The 19,327-nt window shown below is 35.8% G+C and overlaps 1 protein-coding gene across 1 annotated transcript; it reads right to left on the reverse strand.

The window, feature by feature from the left end:
• Nucleotides 1–650: 650 nt before the first annotated feature.
• Nucleotides 651–4,249, reverse strand: LOC127933925 (extracellular calcium-sensing receptor-like). The gene is made up of 6 exons (XM_052531061.1): nucleotides 4,047–4,249; nucleotides 3,602–3,890; nucleotides 2,479–3,285; nucleotides 2,080–2,307; nucleotides 1,781–1,904; nucleotides 651–1,552 (listed from the first exon to the last, which is right to left on the reverse strand). Exons 1-6 carry the CDS (start codon nucleotides 4,247–4,249, stop codon nucleotides 651–653), a joined length of 2,553 nt encoding a protein of 850 aa, XP_052387021.1.
• Between the last annotated feature and the right edge of the window lie 15,078 nt (nucleotides 4,250–19,327).

Below are 19,327 nucleotides of genomic sequence, written 5' to 3' on the forward strand. Positions count from 1 at the left end.
AAAATATATATATATATATATATATATATATATATATAATTTATTTATTTATTCATTTATTATGCATACTTTTTGTTTTGTTTCCTCACCAAGGTCTTCCAGGGGAATGGAAGTATTCTGGAGGTTTATTGTTGGTACATATTTTATTTGTAAAGTTCAGTGTAGTAAGCAATGTAGCAAGAGCTTTTCTGAGTTACAGTACATTCATTGATAATCTGGCATTACATTCTTCTGACAGTTAAATTATTTAGCATTGCAAGGCTGCATTTACTGAAATGCAAGTTATCATGACTATCAAAAAATAATAATAATAATAATAATTATTATTATTATTATTATTACATATTCACTTATATTCACCCATAAAGTTCTGATAATAAAAAAAAAGACTTACAGTGTGAGAAACGGAAGAGAGAATATTATGACATATCAAGTACATTAGTAGTCCTACATTTTTTTTATTTTATTATTATTATTTTTTTCACTAGAGGCAGCCCAACTGTCACATTCACTGGGATGACTGAAAAAAAAAATGCAGGTGTTCACTGAGTCCTTTGATGTCGGATCTGATCTTTTGCATTTTGCAGTTATTTTATTTTAGTAAATATCATTATGTTTGTGCCACATTCTTTTTATAACATCTGATCAGGTTAGCGTGGGACCTTTAGTAAATGCTTTTTTGTATTTTCACCTGGTCTTAGCAGGATAACATAACATTTTGTAATGAAAATACAGATTAGTAAACTATAACTGGAAGCTAAAATTGCAAATATCTCGACTGCTACTGTAAATTTTCCAGGTGTGCTTAGGTAAGCTGGGATAAAGGCAATCCAGACAGCACAGAAAATGAGCATGCTGAATGTGATGAGTTTGGCTTCATTAAAGTTATCAGGCAGCTTCCGAGCTAGAAAAGCCAAAATGAAGCACAAGCTGGCCAGAAAACCAATATAACCAAGCACAGCCCAGAAACTTACAGCTGAGCCTAATCTGCATTCTAGGATGATTTTTTCTCTGTTGTAGCTCATATTCATGTATGGGGAAGGTGGGGATATTGTTAACCAAAGGACACAGATGAGGACCTGTACTAGAGTGAAACCAACAACACTGATTCTCTGCTGAAGAGGCCCAAACCATTTCATGACATTTCTTCCTGGAGGTGTAGCTTTAAAAGCCATTAACACCACTATTGTTTTCCCTAAAACACAAGAAATACAGAGGACAAAAGTGATCCCAAATGCTGTGTGACGCAACATACAGGACCACTCTGTGGGTCGACCAATGAAAGTAAGGGAACAGAGGAAACACAGAGTCAATGAGAAGAGCAGCAGGAAGCTCAACTCTGAGTTGTTGGCTTTCACTATTGGTGTGTCTTTGTAGTGAAAAAAAACTGCAAATATGAACATAGTTAAAAATGCCCCAAGTAACCCAAGCATCATCAAAATGATACCCATGATTTCGGTGAATGACAGGAATTCCACTGTCTTTATGATACACTCATCACCTCTGCTATTGGACCAGTATCCAAAAGGGCACTTCACACAGTCAGATGCATCTGGTGTGGGTGAAAATGGAATCGCAATAGTAATGAGCCTCTTCTAATCAATCATATACGACTAACTGATCATGTAACTTATCATTCACTTATCCTTTATGTAAGTGTATTAAATTATGTTTTGAGGACAGTTGCATGATCATTTAGACTAAAATTTAGTAAAATCTTTCCATTTGATCCTTTTTCTATGAACTGCAAGTGTTAAAAGACCAATTAAACAAGCATTACCTGAAGTGTTACTTATCTCTCCTGGAGGGCATGGGATACAGTCAAAACAGCAGATGGGCCTTCCTTTCTGCACCGCTTTCCTAGTGCCTAGGGGACAACTCTCACTGCACACAGACACAGGCACCTGCCACACACCAGGGAAAATCTACTTCAACAATAGGAAAATAATATGCTGTGTAATATGTTTTGCACATGTTAACACATGTTTGATGTGCCATTACGATGCATTGCTGCATCACATGTGCACTTGGGGATTTTGTTTTGATTGGACAGTTAATTTGAAAAAAAGAGACTCTTACAGTCCTTAGTCCTCCTCCCCAGGTGATGTTGACATTGTTCATAGTAAACTGTTGCCCACGAGGCTGAATTGCATCATAGTAGCCAATAGTCACTACTTCCATTGTGCCTTTTGTGATATTTTGTAAGTTTACCAATTCATATCTTGCAGGGGAGTCACCTTTGCTATCAAAAAAGACACTTTCTCCCCCATTCATGGTGAAATTCACAGTCTGCATATAATGTAAAATCTGAAATGGCAAAACAGTTTTTATTTTTATTTAACTGATAACATAATATGGTGATTCAATCGGTTAAGTAATAATAATAAATAATATTTTGTTTTCATCATACAGTTTGCTTTAATTTCTACATATATTTAAATATAGATATTTATATTTTCTATTTAAAAGATATTTTACCTGCCAGGGTTGTATTATAGTAGGTTGGGCACAGGTGACATTAGCAAATGGGCCTTTTTGATGATTACAAGACAATAGATTATGCAGTGCATGAGCTATTGCATAGACAGCATTGTAGACATTATTGACATATCTCAGATCAGACACATCAGTGAAAGGATGTTTGATATATTTCAAGTGCTCTGAGCCATTGCATGCCCTTTGCAATGCATTTGGGCTCAATGAGCATTGAAAAATGCTTTCCCAGAATTCTTTGAGAAACATGCTTTTTGGAAATTGTGAGGGGTTGAGTTTTTGTAGAAAAGGGCCTAGTCCAGGTATTTGAGCATTGCGGACAGTGAATCCTATAGATCCAATTAGCAAAGTGTGGCCTTGGCTATCAGCTAGAGAGTCATCCGTGATCCAAGCATCACTTCCAATCCACTGCAGTCCTGTAATGTTTTGCCTGTATAGCTCATCCACCAGTATTTTAATCTCTCTGTGTGACATGAAAGCCATTATTACCTTAGATGTGGATGTTCTGATAGTGTCTACAATATTTTTTAATGACGTTTTTGATCCTGTGCTTTCAAAAGCCTGTGAGTATTCAATGCAGACTCCTTCCTCTTGTGCAGCCTTAATGAATGTGGCAATGCCATTTTTACCATAATCATTGTCATTGCTTAAGGCTCCCACCCATGTCCAGCCAAAATGTTTCACCAGCTGAGCCAGTGCTCTGCTCTGGTAATAATCACTTGGAATAGTTCTGAAGAAAGAAGGAAACTCTTTTCTGTTGCTCAGGCAAGCACAAGTAGCAAAATGACTGATCTGTGTGAACACAAATACAAATGTGACAACAGCAATGCATGAGACATTCAAAATCATTCATTGTTTTGTTTTCCCCCCTTCATGTCAACAGATCATTGGTTATGTAAATGAAACTTTAAGTCATATATATATATATATATATATATATATATATATATATATATATATATATATATATACATATACATATATATATATATATATATATATATATATATATATATATATATATATATATATATATATATATATATACCAGAATAATAATGATAAACTTAATGAGAAGCCAGATAATGTCATGGGATCACAGTCTTACCACAGGCATGTGGAATAGGCCAGTTATTCTAGCAAACCCAATGGTTGGAGTGGATCCTGAATGACCTATTATAGCCTGAACAGTATCAGCCTTGGTGCAGTTTAATTCATCAATGATGTCATCTTGTCCACTGGACAGTGAAAGTGCAGACTGTAGAATATTGGAGAATCCACAGGCATTAAAAATTTCATAACCCAGCGTGTGGTTTGGGAGTATATTTGGATTTTCATTTATTTCCTCTATTGCGAAGATCATAGTGCATGCAAATTTGAATTCCCTATAATTGACACTAAATAGACACATTTTTAGTTAGAGAAAGAGTGGAAAAAAGTAGTTCATTTTTTTAAGCAAAACAAAAACATCAGTGCATTATGCAATATTACAAATTACAATACACTATGATAAAATAATAAATAAATAAATAAAAATAAGAAAACATACATACTCCTTGCATCTTGGTTGAGGAGGTAATCGGGTAAAACTAGGAATCACCCCAGTATAGCCTGTGTAAAATGTGAAGATGCCTCCAATCTTTAGAGCTCCATCTTTGATGAACTCAGGCAGCTGTGCTTTGCCCTGTCGTCTGCAGTCTGACTGTTCTGCTTTGATCAACACAGACATGTGCAGTAGTATCTCTAGAATCAGCATTGTGGGTTTGATCCCTTTATACACTTAGTGGCCAACACACTCTCCCTTTTTATAAACCAAAACTTGTTTACACCCTCAACAGAGTTTGTACTATAATTGCCATACATAATTTTATTCATAATTTTATATAATTTTCTTTGACAAAATTTTTCTCATCAGGAATAAATTTGGGAATAAACATTTTTAGATGACTGCTTTTTTGAGTGTGTTTCTTTATGTTTTGTTGTGGGATGAGTAAAATGATGTAACATTTTGGATCAAATAAGCAAAATAGTAAATCAAAACTTGAAGCTAAAATAGCAAATATCTGCAGCTACAGTACATTTTCCAAGATAACTAAACGTGATAAATGTGATCCATAGAGGACGGTATACTGTATACAGTAAGCATTCTGAATGTGATGAATTTTGCTTCATTTAAGTTAACAGGCAAATTTTGAGCTAGAAAAGCCTAAATAAAGCACAAGAGTATACAGGTGCATCTCAATAAATTAGAATGTTGTGGAAAAGTTCATTTATTTCAGTAATTTAACTCAAATTGTGAAACTCGTGTATTAAATAAATTCAGTGGACACAGACTGAAGTAGATTACTGTTAAGTCTTTGGTTCTTTTAATTGTGATGATTTTGGCAAACCCACAAATTCATCTCAACAAATTAGAATGTGATTTGATTCCACATTTTCATTTTCTTGAACTCATTCTTCCCTAACTTTCTCTCTTCCTGCAATGTGTGAATGTATGAGTGCGTGTGCTTATGTGTTAGATTAGTTAGTATGTCTTAGATATATCCAATAAAGCGTTATTCAGTTGGAAAAAGTGAAGTATCTTGCATTTTGTGCTTATAAGTTAACGTCTTTAACTGCTGATCTTGTTACTGTGCTAATTAATAGTGTTTTCACTATACTTTGGATATTAATATCCATTGCAGATTTGATGTTATACGGCTTCGTTCAGTGAATCGCTTGCCGTCTTAGTGATTCTGTTCAAATTCCCTTAAAAATCTTTCCCTTTGAGCTAAATTGACCTGTTTCCCTTACATTGATGTCCGCAATGATGCAAATCCGGTAATTCTGCAAACATCAATGTACTTGATAACATCAGTCAGCTCGCCTTGGCTACTGCAATTTTCCTCTCTGTATAATTACAATAAAACGAAATAGGATATCAAATACCACTGCCTCCTTTCGTTTATGTTTAAACATAATAATAGCCGCATAAATGTACTTAGTTTAGGGAAATGTGGGTAGCACTTTATTTTACAGTCCTGTTCCTCATGTACATACTATGTACTCATTATAGTAATTACAATAACTATGTAATAACTAGGTACTAACCCTGAACCTACCCCTAAACATAACCCTACACCATGTAGTTACCCTGTATTACCAGAACCTTCTTAGATAAATACACTGTAAGTACACTATAAGTACATGTTAGTACACGTACTGTAAAATAAAGTGCAACCGATATGTGTGTCTATATATATATATATATATATATATATATATATATATATATATATATATATATATATATATATATATATATACATACACAGCCATTACAATTAAGCAAAATATTATATAATTTGCCTCTTTAAATTTTCATTGTAACATACAGATAAATTGAAAACAAGTCAAGTCACCTTTATTTATATAGCGCTTTAAACAAAATACATTGCGTCAAAGCAACTGAATAACATTAATTAGGAAAACAGTGTGTCAATAATGCAAAATTACATTTAAAGGCAGTTCATCATTGAACTCAGTGATGTCTTCTCAGTTTAGTTTAAATAGTGTCTGTGCAATCATTTGCAATCAAGTCAATGATATCGTTGTAAATAAAGTTTCCCCAACTAAGCAAGCCGAAGGCGACAGCGGCAAGGAACCTCTGACCAGACCAAACCAGTAGTTCAATTCCAGGCTGCAACAAAGTCAGATTGTGCTGAAGAATCATCTGTTTCCTGTGGTCTTGTCCTGGTGGTCATCTTAGACAAGGTCTTTAAAGGGGATCTGTATCTGGGTCTCTAGTTGTCCTGGTCTCCGCTGTCTTTCAGGGCTGAAGAGGTCCATTGTAGGTGCTGATCCACCATCTGGTCTGGATACATACTGGATCCAGGTGACTGCAGTGAGCCTCTGATCTGGATATAGACTGGATCTGGTGGCTATGGTGACCTCAGAATAAGAGAGAAACAGACTAATATTAGTGTAGATGCCATTCTTCTAATGATGTAGTAAGTACATCGGGTGTTATGGGAAGTGATCCCGGTTCCGGTTTACCTAATTAATGCAGCCTAAAAATAGTTTAATGGATTTGGATATTAGAAGCACATTAGTGTTATGTGTGAGCCAGGTTAAAGAGATGGGTCTTTAATCTAGATTTGAACTGCAAGAGTGTGTCTGCCTCCCGGACAATGTTAGGAAGGTTATTCCAGAGTAGGCACCAAATAGGAAAAGGATTTGCCGCCCGCAGTTGATTTTGATATTTTAGGTATTACTAAACTGAGTTTTGAGAACGCAGCAGACGTGGAGGATTATAATGTAACAAGAGATCATTCAAATACTGAGGTGCTAAACCATTCATAAGTTCATTCATTTATAAGTAATAAGCAATATTTTAAAATCTATACAATGTTTGATAGGGAGCCAGTGCAGTGTTGACAGGACAGGGCTAATATGGTCATACTTCCTGGATCTAGTAAGAACTCTTGCTGCAGCATTTTGGACTAACTGTAGTTTGTTTACTAAGCGTGCAGAACAACCACACAATAAAGCATTGCAATAATCTAACCAGAGATCCAATATCCAATAGCACTAATAGAGAAATACAACCACGATCAGATGATAAGGGCAGGTCATTTGTAACTCTAAGGCGCAGTCTCAGTACTATGATAACGGTCTAAATCCTGACTGGAAATCCTCACAGATACCATTTTTCTTTAAGAAGGAATATAATTGTGAGGAAACTACCCTTTCTAGTATCTTGGACAGAGAAGGGAGATTTGAGATCGGTCTATAATTAACTAGTTCTTTGGGGTCAAGTTGTGTTTTTTTTTTTTTTTTGTGTGATGAGAGGCTTAATAACAACCAGTTTGAAGGTTTTGGGGACATATCCTAATGACATTGATGAATTAATAATAGTCAGAAGAGGATCTATGACTTCTGGAAGCACCACTTTTAGGAGCTTAGAGGAATATGGTCTAACATACATGTTGTTGGTTTAGATGTTGGTTTAACAAGTTTATTCAATTCTTTCTCTCCTGTAGTAGAGAAAGAGTGGAACTGTTCCTCAGGGAATATATAGTGCACTGTCTGATGCAATACTGTAGCTGATGCCTGAATGTTTAAAATTGTATCCCTAATAGTGTCAAAGTTTAGAAGTAAAGTAGGTCATAAAGTCATTACTGCTGTGATGTTGGGAAATGTCAACACTTGTTGATGCTTTATTTTTCGGTAATTTAGTCATTTTATTGAATAAATACTTGGAGTTATGTTTGTTTTCTTCTAAAAGAGAATACAAGTTATCAGATCTAGCAGTTTTTAATGCTTACAGACCACAGATTACTTGTTAGATTTACCCAAAACAAATTATATTTTACCCTGAACTTTATTTAGATCCTTGTAACAGCTGTGAAAACACACCAAGTACCAGCCCAAAGTCCCTAGCTGGGCTTGAAAATGAAAAGAAAATTCAATCGGTTCACTCCGAGCAAAATCTATATTTTAACGTTTCTGTTCCTGCGTTCCTCTGAATTATTACCATTCAGAAACCGGTTCTGGTGGAAAAAATACTGGTTAATAATGTTATTTTTTTTAAACAATATTATGTGTCTATAATTTGCCTAATAATAATGTAACGCACTTCGTTTCTATATGCAGGCTTTACAGTTCTTACCATGCGCTAGCTCGTTGGCTTTGTTGGAAGAAGGACACCGACAGGGAGCTCGGCAGATCATAACACTTGATTTATTAAACATGAAGAGGTGAACATTAGAAATTAGCCACATCTGATTACACAGTGTGCGTCATATCTCTCTCTCTCTCTCTCTCTCTCTCTCTCTCTCTCTCTCTCTCTCTCTCTCTCTCTCTCTCTACCTCTCATAACTGCGCGCAGACTATTCTCTCCGGAGCCTAATCGCGGGTGTCTGTTCTCATGATATTTATCTCGCGAACTTTATATTTTATTTAAAGTTATAGAACATTAATTTTAACCTTAAATTTCACTCCCTACAATAATAGTTATGTAATAATAATAAAGTACAGTGTTTTATTTACTCAAAAAAATGAGATCTACTTCTTAAATTGTGAGTGAAGTTTACTTCTTAAATTGTGAGTGTAGTTGCATCTGATCAAATGTGCATTCTTATTCATTAGCTTGGGTTAAACTAATAAATTTTACTTTGTTGGATCAGCAGATATGCTAATGATATCTCTATTTTGTTTCTATGTTGTGCCACGGGATTTACAACAACAAACAAATCTAACAAATATTGCTACAAGTGTGACTGCATCATATAATAATTATTAATAATATTAATAATGTTCATCGTCTGGCTGACTACATCTTGTATAAATGTTTCTACAAATCCTGTCATACGTGCTCAAACTGATATTCACCACTTATAAGCTACTACTAAATATTGTAGAAACATAATTTTCTGTAAAGTTGCTTTGCAACGATTTGTATTGTAAAAAGCGCTATACAAATAATCTTGAATTGAATTTAATTGAACGGAACTGCACAGAGTACGCATGCGAATTGCAGAGCTATGCAAGACAAGCATTTGAGGACAAACCCAAATAAATTTCATTCCTTTTTTTTTTTTTTGAAAATGACTGATCGTTTTGCTAGATAAGACCACTCTTACTTGTCTGGAAATCATGTTTTGAAGCTGCAATTTGGACCCCACTGAAGTCCACTATATAGAGAGAAACCCTGGAATGTTTTTGTGGCGGGGGGGCGTGGTTTAGCAAAGTCTGCAGCAGGAGAGAGAATCAGGAGACGAGCGGTGAGTGAGTGGGTTGGACAGAAACGATCAACACCTGTTTCTTGTTGCAGTAATTGGCGTGGAGAGAGTATAAACCGCCAGGAGAAACGGGAGCAGTTGAGAGAGAGACGGACTGCTGACGTGACCTGAGAACCGGAAGAAGTAACCCAGAAGTGCTATGCGTTAGAGTATATTGTTGTCAAAGTAAAAGTCACCATTGGTGTTTGCAAAGAATATTTATTTTTAAATCAGAATAAACTCATCAGCAGTCCAGCCGACCCTTGTCCTCTTCCTTTTCTCACATGAACTTACTACACTGGTGCCGAAACCCGGGAAAGGAAGAAGGTCCTGCGGCCATGCAGAGCCCGTCCTCCACGCCACTTGCGGACATCATCTCATCACTCGCGGCCCTACATCAGGAACAACATCAGGCCCTGCTGGCCTTTAGAACGGATCAGGAGCGGCGGTTCCACGCCATCCTTCAAGCCCAGCAGGAAGACCGCGAGAGGTTCCGGAGCTGGATCGACCGGGAGGTTCACAGCGAGGGGACCACAGGATGACCCTAAAGCTTTCCTGGAACTCTTCGAAAAATCAGCTGAATCGTGAGGATGTCCCCACGACCAATGGCCAGTTAGGCTTATTCCCTTGCTCTGGGGCGAGTCCCTGGTGGCCGCACCACATCTACCGGTAGCAAATCTCCTGGTCTTCGACGACCTGAAGAGGGCCATCCTTCAGCGGGTCGGACGGTCCCCAGAGCAACATCGTCAGCGGTTCCGCTCCCTGGACCTGGGGATATCTGGTTCGGCCCTTCACGATGGCCTAGCAGCTCTGGGACTCCTGCCGCAAGTGGCTACTGGCCGAGGGAAGTGACATGGAACACATCATCGACCTCGTGGTACTGGAGCAGTTCATCCAGTGCCACCGTCCCACGTCGCTGGACTCGGCTAACCATCTCGCGGAGGACCACATGGTGGCGTGCCCAGGGGTTGGCAAACCCCTTCCATCAATCTCTCTCTCTCGCTCTCCCCCCATCCCAAGCCATAAGAGTCGACCGAACAAGGTCCACCCTCCTTTTTCTTCTCCTCGTCGTTCTCTGACACGCTGCTCTCCTGTGCGACCAACGTCGCTCCCGCTCGTGCTCATATCGCCGTCCCCCTCAGCACAGGGACTGAAAGGGGGAAGCCATTTTCATGGCTCCTTCGGAAGCTTTCGTTTTCGTTGTTTTGTTTTCTTTTCTTTACTAAGTTTATTCAACTATTCGCCTCTCCACACAAGGAAGACGAATTCTGGAACATTGTTTGTTGAACCTTTCAGATACCGCGCCAGTCTCCAGCACGCGTGCCAGTCTCCAGCTCACGCACATTGGACACTTTGCAAGTATCACTTTTCTATGGAGATTTAAATGCTGCTTTAACCTGTTAAATGTCACCGTCCCGTATACGGGACGCCTAAATTTACTTCAATATATTACAATTATATCCTAATCTAATCATGACAAACTATATATCGTTGGAAAGGTCTAAGACTCCTAAATAGATATTTGACCATGTTTTGTTGTTAAAAATTATGAAGGAACAGTAAAAGATTAATTTATAAAAAGAGTGCACCTCAAAACATATACATCATAACAGGAGTTCTGACCTTTGTCACAAAAAATCTACTCCGCTTCCTTTTTCCCTTTCACATGTTTTAGTAATCATCATAAATTATATATCATTTGAAAGCTTATATACTCCAAATTCATCTTATGAAAACCATTTTGAAATCGGACACTGCGTTACCATGGAAATCATACTTTAAAATCTTTTAGCGTGGTCCTCCCCCTTAGTGGGAGGGGTCATATTCCAAATATATTACGGTCTTTTAGAATCAAAACTTTTCATAATCTAGACAAAATACATATCGTTGGAAAGGTCTGAGTCTCAAGATTCCATATTTGGATTCCATTATTTTGTCATAGACATAATATTGAGAGAGAAATTGATACATTTGTGACAAACAAATGCATCCCAAAAATTCAATGGAGTTTCAATGGCCCCCGGTGGCTTTTTGTGGTATAACACCTAAACAAAATTGCATATGAACCTACATTTTTTTTATATCAACTTCAAATTTGGAACACAACTTATTTAGACATATGGCTTTAATTTTATAGCAATTTTGGATTAAAACATATTTTATAAAATATTTATTTTATATAAAATATAATAAAAATAAAATAATAAATGTATTTACAGTCAATTTAAACTTCTATAACTTTTTTATGCTTTCATTTTTTTAAATGATTTCACTTCTGCAATAATCTGCAGATTGTCTTCTTTAAAAAGAGACCAACCTTTGGTCTGTATTCAAAAGCGTTTATGAATTATAACAATTTAAGTGTGAATAGTGTACTTTCACGTGTATGTAAAAAAATGGGTGTGACAGTTAAAAGGTTAAAGTGATGCTATGATTTGAGTCGTTGTTGGCTTCCAAAAGTTTACTGACTGTGATTTTCATACATGAGCTCATTCTGTGATCTCTTTCTCTCTCTCTCTCTCTCTCTCACCCTCATTTAGATTCCGTTATGTCTTATACAAAGTTTACTGTCTGTATTGTCGTATGCATGTTTACTCTGTGTGATTTGTAGTTTCGATGTACTATTAGTCAATTATTAAAAACCCATATATTCATGATTCTTGTCTCCACCACCCGCTAACATTACGAGTCACTGAGATGTCTGATCTAGCTGCAAGCTTTAAATTTAGAAACTAAATTTATCATAATGATAGGATAATGTTTTCATGGCCAGAGAATATTTTTCCTTGAATTATAAGAAGTGATAACTTTATTGAAAATTGATAGGTCAATCTTACGGCCGTTTGCTGGACAAACCATTGTTTGATTTGCAGTAATTTACAGTAAGAGATATCACAATAATTGATATGAAGCATGGAATATTGACATATTAATGAGTAAGTTACAGTGCCCTGTAATGATTTATTGGTATAGACAATTGAGCTATTTTTCATAATCAATAACATTTATTGTAACTGTCATATGAGATATATATTAATCACATTCCTGATTAATTATTCAAATTCCCTATATATATCATTTGAGTTAATTATTCTGTACAATTCATTGTTGTTACAATAGTTCTCACTCTCTCAAGTCTCTATTTGTACACAGTAGCATTGTCTGTACCTCTCTGTTTTCTACATTTCAGGATGAGGTTCACAGAAACTGAGATAGCAAGTGTATTTTTTTTTTTTTTGGTTTCTTTATTTAACAAAAGATTTACTGCTTGTAACTAATGGCACTAGAATTAGTTTATTTTATACGTAGGCCTAAATATTTTTATTTTTGTTCTGTTTTGAATAGCATTACATTTAATTGATTTGAAGTGAGCGAAAACAAAATATTTACAGTGTTTATAGTTTTAAAGTTTCTTTACATTTGTTTTATTTATCAGTATTTAAGTTATTTCTGAAATTAATAGTAAAATATTTATTATACACCGATTTAACTTATGTGTTTTTTCCTGACCTGGTGCAACTTAGCCCTATATTGTGCTGTATTATTAAGCAAATGTATTATTTAAAATATGGGGATCATTTAAAAAAAACTAAAGGAATAAATAAAACAATCATATTATGTTCATTATAACCCACAATAATAGGGTGTAGTGTTGTCATGGTACCAAAACTTCAGTATTCGGTTCCGATACCAGTGAATATCCACGGTTCTCTGTACCAATTTCGGTACCAAAGCAAAACACAATAATATGCTAATTATAAAAAGAAAAAAAAAAACTTTTTATCACATTAAAATAAAACCAATGCCATTCTTTATTGAGAATGAGAAGTTGTCGTCATAGTACAAAGCCCCTCCCTCGATATCACGGTCTCCGCCATGTTTGCAGGATACCGGCGGCGAAACAGGATTGTTTACATGTGTTGTTAACTCGGTAGTAGAGGAGGTTCTCGCAATTCTGCACTGTTTTATCATGCCTGGAAGTTACTGCTGCATTAAAAACTGCTCCAGTACCTCTCACGATACATATGGAAAACATAGGAACAGTGGAATACAGTTTTTTTTATGTTACACCAAGCGCAAAACAGTGGTATTTGGAGAAGCTCTCAAGCATACAAAATATCGACCCATACGAGCTCCCTGCAGCAGCACAGAGACCTGGACCATTTACATCCACGCACACATATGGACATTGGGAATTATATTGTTTTTGGTTTAAGTTACTACACAATGCAGGAGTTTAAAAGCCACAAGTCTTTGGAAAGTTACGAGGCTTTCTGCTGTTGCTGGGTCCATCTACAGCAGGTGATGAAAACAGCGTTGTAATGGCCAAAGTAAGTTTACTCACATGCGTTTTAGTGTATTGTAATTACATTGCATTTAGAATGCAATTCTTGACCAAAATGACAAAGTAATTAACTGCGACTGTTTCGTAAACACTAGATTGTAACGAGATGTTCAATGTGCCTAACCTGATTTTACCAAGTGAGACATGTTCCTGGGACAACATCGTTGTTGACCCTGGAACAACATTGTGATTAACCAATCAGATTTGAAGAACCAGTTTATAGATTTTGTGAAGTTTATGCTTAAAATCAGTGTTTGGTGCTTGTACATCAGTGTCATTCATCTATCATTTCCTCTGATTTTAGGGATTACTCATGGTTAAGGTTAGGTTTAGGTGTAGGGATATGGTTAAGAATATATTTTTGGAGTAAAATGTTGTTCCAGGGTCAACAAAATATGTTGACCTAGGAACACATCGGACTTGGCAAAATCAGGACGTGCGTTCAATGTATACGAAGGTTTCCAACATGTTTTGATGTAGGCTAAAGCTGTGTATGTTTAGTTATGATTTGATTTTAGCCCAACGACACATGTTCGTAGATCCGTCTCGATCTGTTCCCCCGACAAAATAAATGCGCAAAAATGAAAGCGCTCTGAAATGTTTAGTCGCGCCTCTGTGAAGTTCTGAAGGCATTGCCCCTGGCAACTGATAGCGTATCCTGCCATCATGGGCGATCGTTCAGACCCCTCCCAAATCAACCCAAATCGGCACGTAACTCCTCACTCTCAATACTTATTTGCAATTATGTGTAAAGTTTTTCTACAAGTAATATAATTATGAATAACAGTAAACACATTTTACCCAAATATAATTTGTCTTTTAATTAATGAAATGTAAAAATTAATTTTATTTTTTATTTTTATATATAAATAAAGGGGATTTGCTATTAAAATTTAAACATGGAAGAAATACTGTGTGATTTATTTCTTAATAGTAATATTTCTAGCACAATGCCTTTATGTAAAAATGAACTTATATTTTGACGGGCTACTTTTATTTTGACACTGGTTTTACTCATATGAAACGGTAAACTGCTTGTGAAGAGTTTTGGTGATGTTGTTTATGTATCTTTGTCCTCACTGAGACAGCAGATGCTGAAATTACTGCAAGCGTCATGCGCTTCAGTCTATGTAGTAAACAAACCGGCAAGTCTCTGCCATTCATTCATTCACACATAGATACGCAGAACATGCAGGATTCAGATTTCAGGATTCAGGTTGACCAGGTCCTTGCTATCACCTGTAATTACAGAAACCTGGTACCGTCACATTTTTATTTTTTTTAGTACTGACTTGGTACCGAAGTACCGGGTCTTTTGACAAAACTAATAGGGTGTCCTTGAAAAATCTTCTCTGCCAGGGGTCCCGGCACCAAAATTTTGTAAATGTCCTGTGCTAGTGGACAGGCATCCATATACAGCAGAGTCTGGTGAGGAGGAACTGTCCTGTCGTCACAAGATCTCTGTCTTCACCAACTGCCCTGAAACACAAATTAAATACAAATGATTATCATAAATATAAATATACCTTCACAATGCTCATTTTTACATCTGTGGTGAACATATGAACATATGACTTATTTTTCGTCTTTGGTGAATCAAAATGTGATTTTAAAAAATATTTTAAAGTTTAAAATGCCCAATTTCACAGGATCGCGTGAGCATCCAGGATACACCACAAAGGCTGTTTAAATACAAGAACAAACACTTCACACAAGAAAACTTTTTGATAACTTATTGTTAATGTAGTGACAGAATGTATTTGTATTTGCCAGTAACGTTACTAAAACTTACCAATAGGTGTCAGTAGTGTTAACGTTATCAGTAGAGTGTGTAGATTATGAATCAGAAGTTAAACTTTTTTTGTTGCTTTTCCCTTCCTGAAAAGTAGAAAAAAATATATATACAAAATAACAAAACCATTACTTTTATTTAAAAAAGGATCATCATAATTTTACCTCAGACTGTAAATTGAACCACCTAAAATAAACCAACAGGGATATGTACAATTACAAAAAGAGGAATTTGAAAATATAATCTTTCTAACCCAAATAACTAATTTGAAATATTAATCTGAAGTGAAATTTAACATTAGATTGATAAAACGACGAATAAGAGCACATTTATGCTTAGCTTTGGCTCAACACCAGTAGTCAGATGACCGTTACTGTTTGAATTTCCAAGTAACGTTAATGTTAATTAGCTCCGTCCCATTATGAAGGTTGTTCATTAGTCAGGTATCTCTGTAGGTTTATAAAGTGTCCTCAACGTAGAAATAAATAAATAAATAAAAGGGTGGCAGTATAGTTATATCTCAGTCTTTTGTAATAGAGCATCACAGTCCCGCCCACAGCCCGAGAGAGCTTTGGTGCCGGAAGTAAATTTCCCATTCATTTCTCACATTGACTTTCTGAAAAATCCGTATCTAATGAATTTTAGAGCATCTCTGAGGATAACCAGCTACGGCTGAACTCATAAGCATACAACATATCATTTCAAGTGAAAAAGAGAGAAAATGCAATAAAAAGTAAAAGGTATAAGGCCCAGTACATATTTTCATTTCGAGTGAAGGAACTACTCATCCCATAAACCACCGCGCCTCACTGAATTCGACTGAAGCCCACAGCCGCGAACGAGCCTTTTGAGTGACTTCCAAATCTGACGACGGTCGCGCAAACTTTTTCCTCCAGTGAATTTTATTTTATATAGTGAATGTGCAGTAATAGAAGTTCTTTCAGTATTAATCATCTAAATAAATAGTGTTTTATATAGGTATTGTGTATTGATTTTTATATTTATCATCGTGTATTTTATATATTGTGTGTGTGTTTGAAGCGGTTAACGATAACGTCACCAATGGTGCAGTGCTTTGTACCTGACTGCAATCACCGCTCAGTCATCAACACATGTCGTTGCCATTACACAAATGTTCAGTAAATGCACAAAAAGGTATGCCTTGGCTAAACATTGTTTTGACAGTCAGTGGCATCATAAAATGCTTGATATGACTCATACCGTACGAAGGCTACAGTATCCTAGCTAAAGTGGATGAAAACGCAAACTTACGTTACCAACCTCCCTGCAAAACTCAATAAAACTTTGTAGGTCTTGTCCCTCATGCTGGCCCTTACAAAACCCACAAGCTGACCCTCGGACACGCTACACTCAACTAACATTACATGACCCTATCTAAAGTGGTTTTCACACCTTTGAACACTTTTGTTTTCCTCCTTGAAAAAAAGCCATCATGGCAGCCAAGGAGATCATGATTGCACTGATAAGTCTACCAAGTTTTTATTTTATTTTATTTTTTTATTAATGATCTTCAGTCTTCACAGACCTTCGCGGGGTTTAACCAGATAGTTACATGAGTTCCACCAATCAGATGCATCACTTTGGGATTGTTCAGGATTGTGGGTAATAAAGTACTTATCCAAGACATCGCGAATAAAAGGCATTTATCTCAAAACAAGGTTAATGCCCCATGAACCTTTGGCGTTTATATGAGGATATACTATCCCACATGGAAACAACCTATATGATGCATATATGCGCATATATACTGCATATATGCGTATATATACTGCATATATGCGTATATATGCCACATATAGGCAAAACTGAGGTGCATATATGTTTATATACAGGAAATATAGGTCTCCTGTATTGCTTCTTCATATCCACATATAAGCCTGAGTGGGCTGAGTACATATTTTCTTTTGGAACATACAAGATATGTCTTCTATATAGCTAATGGCAGGATCTGATCATTTTGTTGCTCATATCCCATTTTTGACTGTCATACATGATGCCTAGCTCATATTTTCTATTATCAAGGCAAAAACTAAGAATTAACGAAAAAAAAAAATATGCAAGAACTTATGTATGTGCGAACATGTGAAAACGTCCAATTTTATATATGTCACATATATTAAAAACTTATATCAAAACCTATATTGAAACATATATTTTTTAATATGATATAATACTATTTAAAATTTATTATCTATTTAAATATATTAAATGTTAATATATTTTAATCTATTTAACTTTAATTAACTATATTTAATTTATAGATCTAATACAGATGTAAACTGCGATTTCTGTCAATGCTTCAGTGAAAAATACCACTCAAATAAATAAATAAATACATGTAAGATTTTATATGGTCATATTATGGTACTTTAATTAGGCCTATGTTTTTAAACATTTGTAGATTACATTAATTTATCACCTAAATATTTTAGAGGAGTATAGGCTACATGTGATATTTATATCATAAATCATAGGATTGCTTTGTGTTTATATGTATAAAACTTATGTCGATTCCTGAACCTTTTCTGCACGTTCTACAGACGTCCAAAAAAAAAATTCTTAGCCCAACGGTCAAATTTTGAACCTCATATCGATGTCCAAGGGACGTTGTAGTTCGACGTTCAGATAACTGGATTTGCACGTCGAGTCTGGCTGCAAATGGAATGTTTCCACTCACAGTGAGAGGACTGATGAATGATACAATGGGTGACAAGGCAGATACAATGGAGAAGGAATGAGGACAAAGCTGAGAGATTGCTGGATGAGGTAAGGTAGTGAGACCGGACAGTGAGTTGGGGTAAGGTGTGTGTATTTATGATGGAGGTGATGAGTGTGATGATGAGGTGCAGGTGTGAGTAATCAGTATTCGGGAGGGGGAGTGTGCTCTGATTGGCTGGTGTGAGAAGCTGGCAGATCTATAAACAATAGAAATTGAATTTGAATCTAAAATTGTTCTGTATTGTTAATATATTTTCTCATCCACACAGAATTGTCTCCCATGCACGGATCTTATATGGTTAGTTCACCCAAAAATTCTGTCAGTAATTATTCACCCTCATGTTGTTCCAACCCCGTAAGACTTTCATTCATCTTTGGAACACAAATTAAGATATTTTTCATGAAATTTAAAATGCATGCGTGAGAACTGAGAAGATGATGCTCGTGATCATTTGATGGGAAAGTGAAAGGTTAGCCATTAATTCTGCAGCATTGGTAAGGCGCTTTTACGTTTTCTTGTTGGTTTCTCATGATTCTGACATCCAGGAAATGCACACTTTAGAACCATTTTAAACACCACATCCAGACCCATGTCCATGCGTCATCTTCTCAGTCCTCACGTATGCTTCGTGACGCTCTCGTGAACTCACATCAGAGGCCCACACTGAAGAAAATTAATAGTTGAATAAAGTTGTTATTTATATATATATATATATATATATATATATATATATTTTTTTTTTTTTTTTTTTTTTTTTTTTTTTTACACACAAAAAGTATTCTCATTGCTTGATAAACTTCTAGTTGATCCACTGTAGTCATTTGGACTATTTTTTTAAAGATGTCGTTACTAACTTTTCTGGGCCAGCAAAATTAAATTCCCTAGAAGCATATGAAGGAGTGAGGCAGCTCTCAAATTTCATCAAAAAATATCTTAGTTTTTCTTCAGAAGATGAATGAAAGTCTGACTGGGTTGGAACAACCTGAGCATGAGTAATTACTGACAGAATTTTCATTTTTGGGTAAACTAACAGTTTAACCATTACATGTAATTACTTTGGACAACTTGTGACTGGCAAAAATGTAATTTCTAATTATCTTCTTTAATACAGACAAGAGAGAGTGTGAAACCATTAGCTGTTTGCTAGGTAAGTGTTAAAGTTGTAGTGGATGGCACAGATAAACATATAATGATTA

The sequence above is a fragment of the Carassius gibelio genome, chromosome A18, assembly GCF_023724105.1.
Source record: "Carassius gibelio isolate Cgi1373 ecotype wild population from Czech Republic chromosome A18, carGib1.2-hapl.c, whole genome shotgun sequence".
Taxonomy (NCBI): domain Eukaryota; kingdom Metazoa; phylum Chordata; class Actinopteri; order Cypriniformes; family Cyprinidae; genus Carassius; species Carassius gibelio.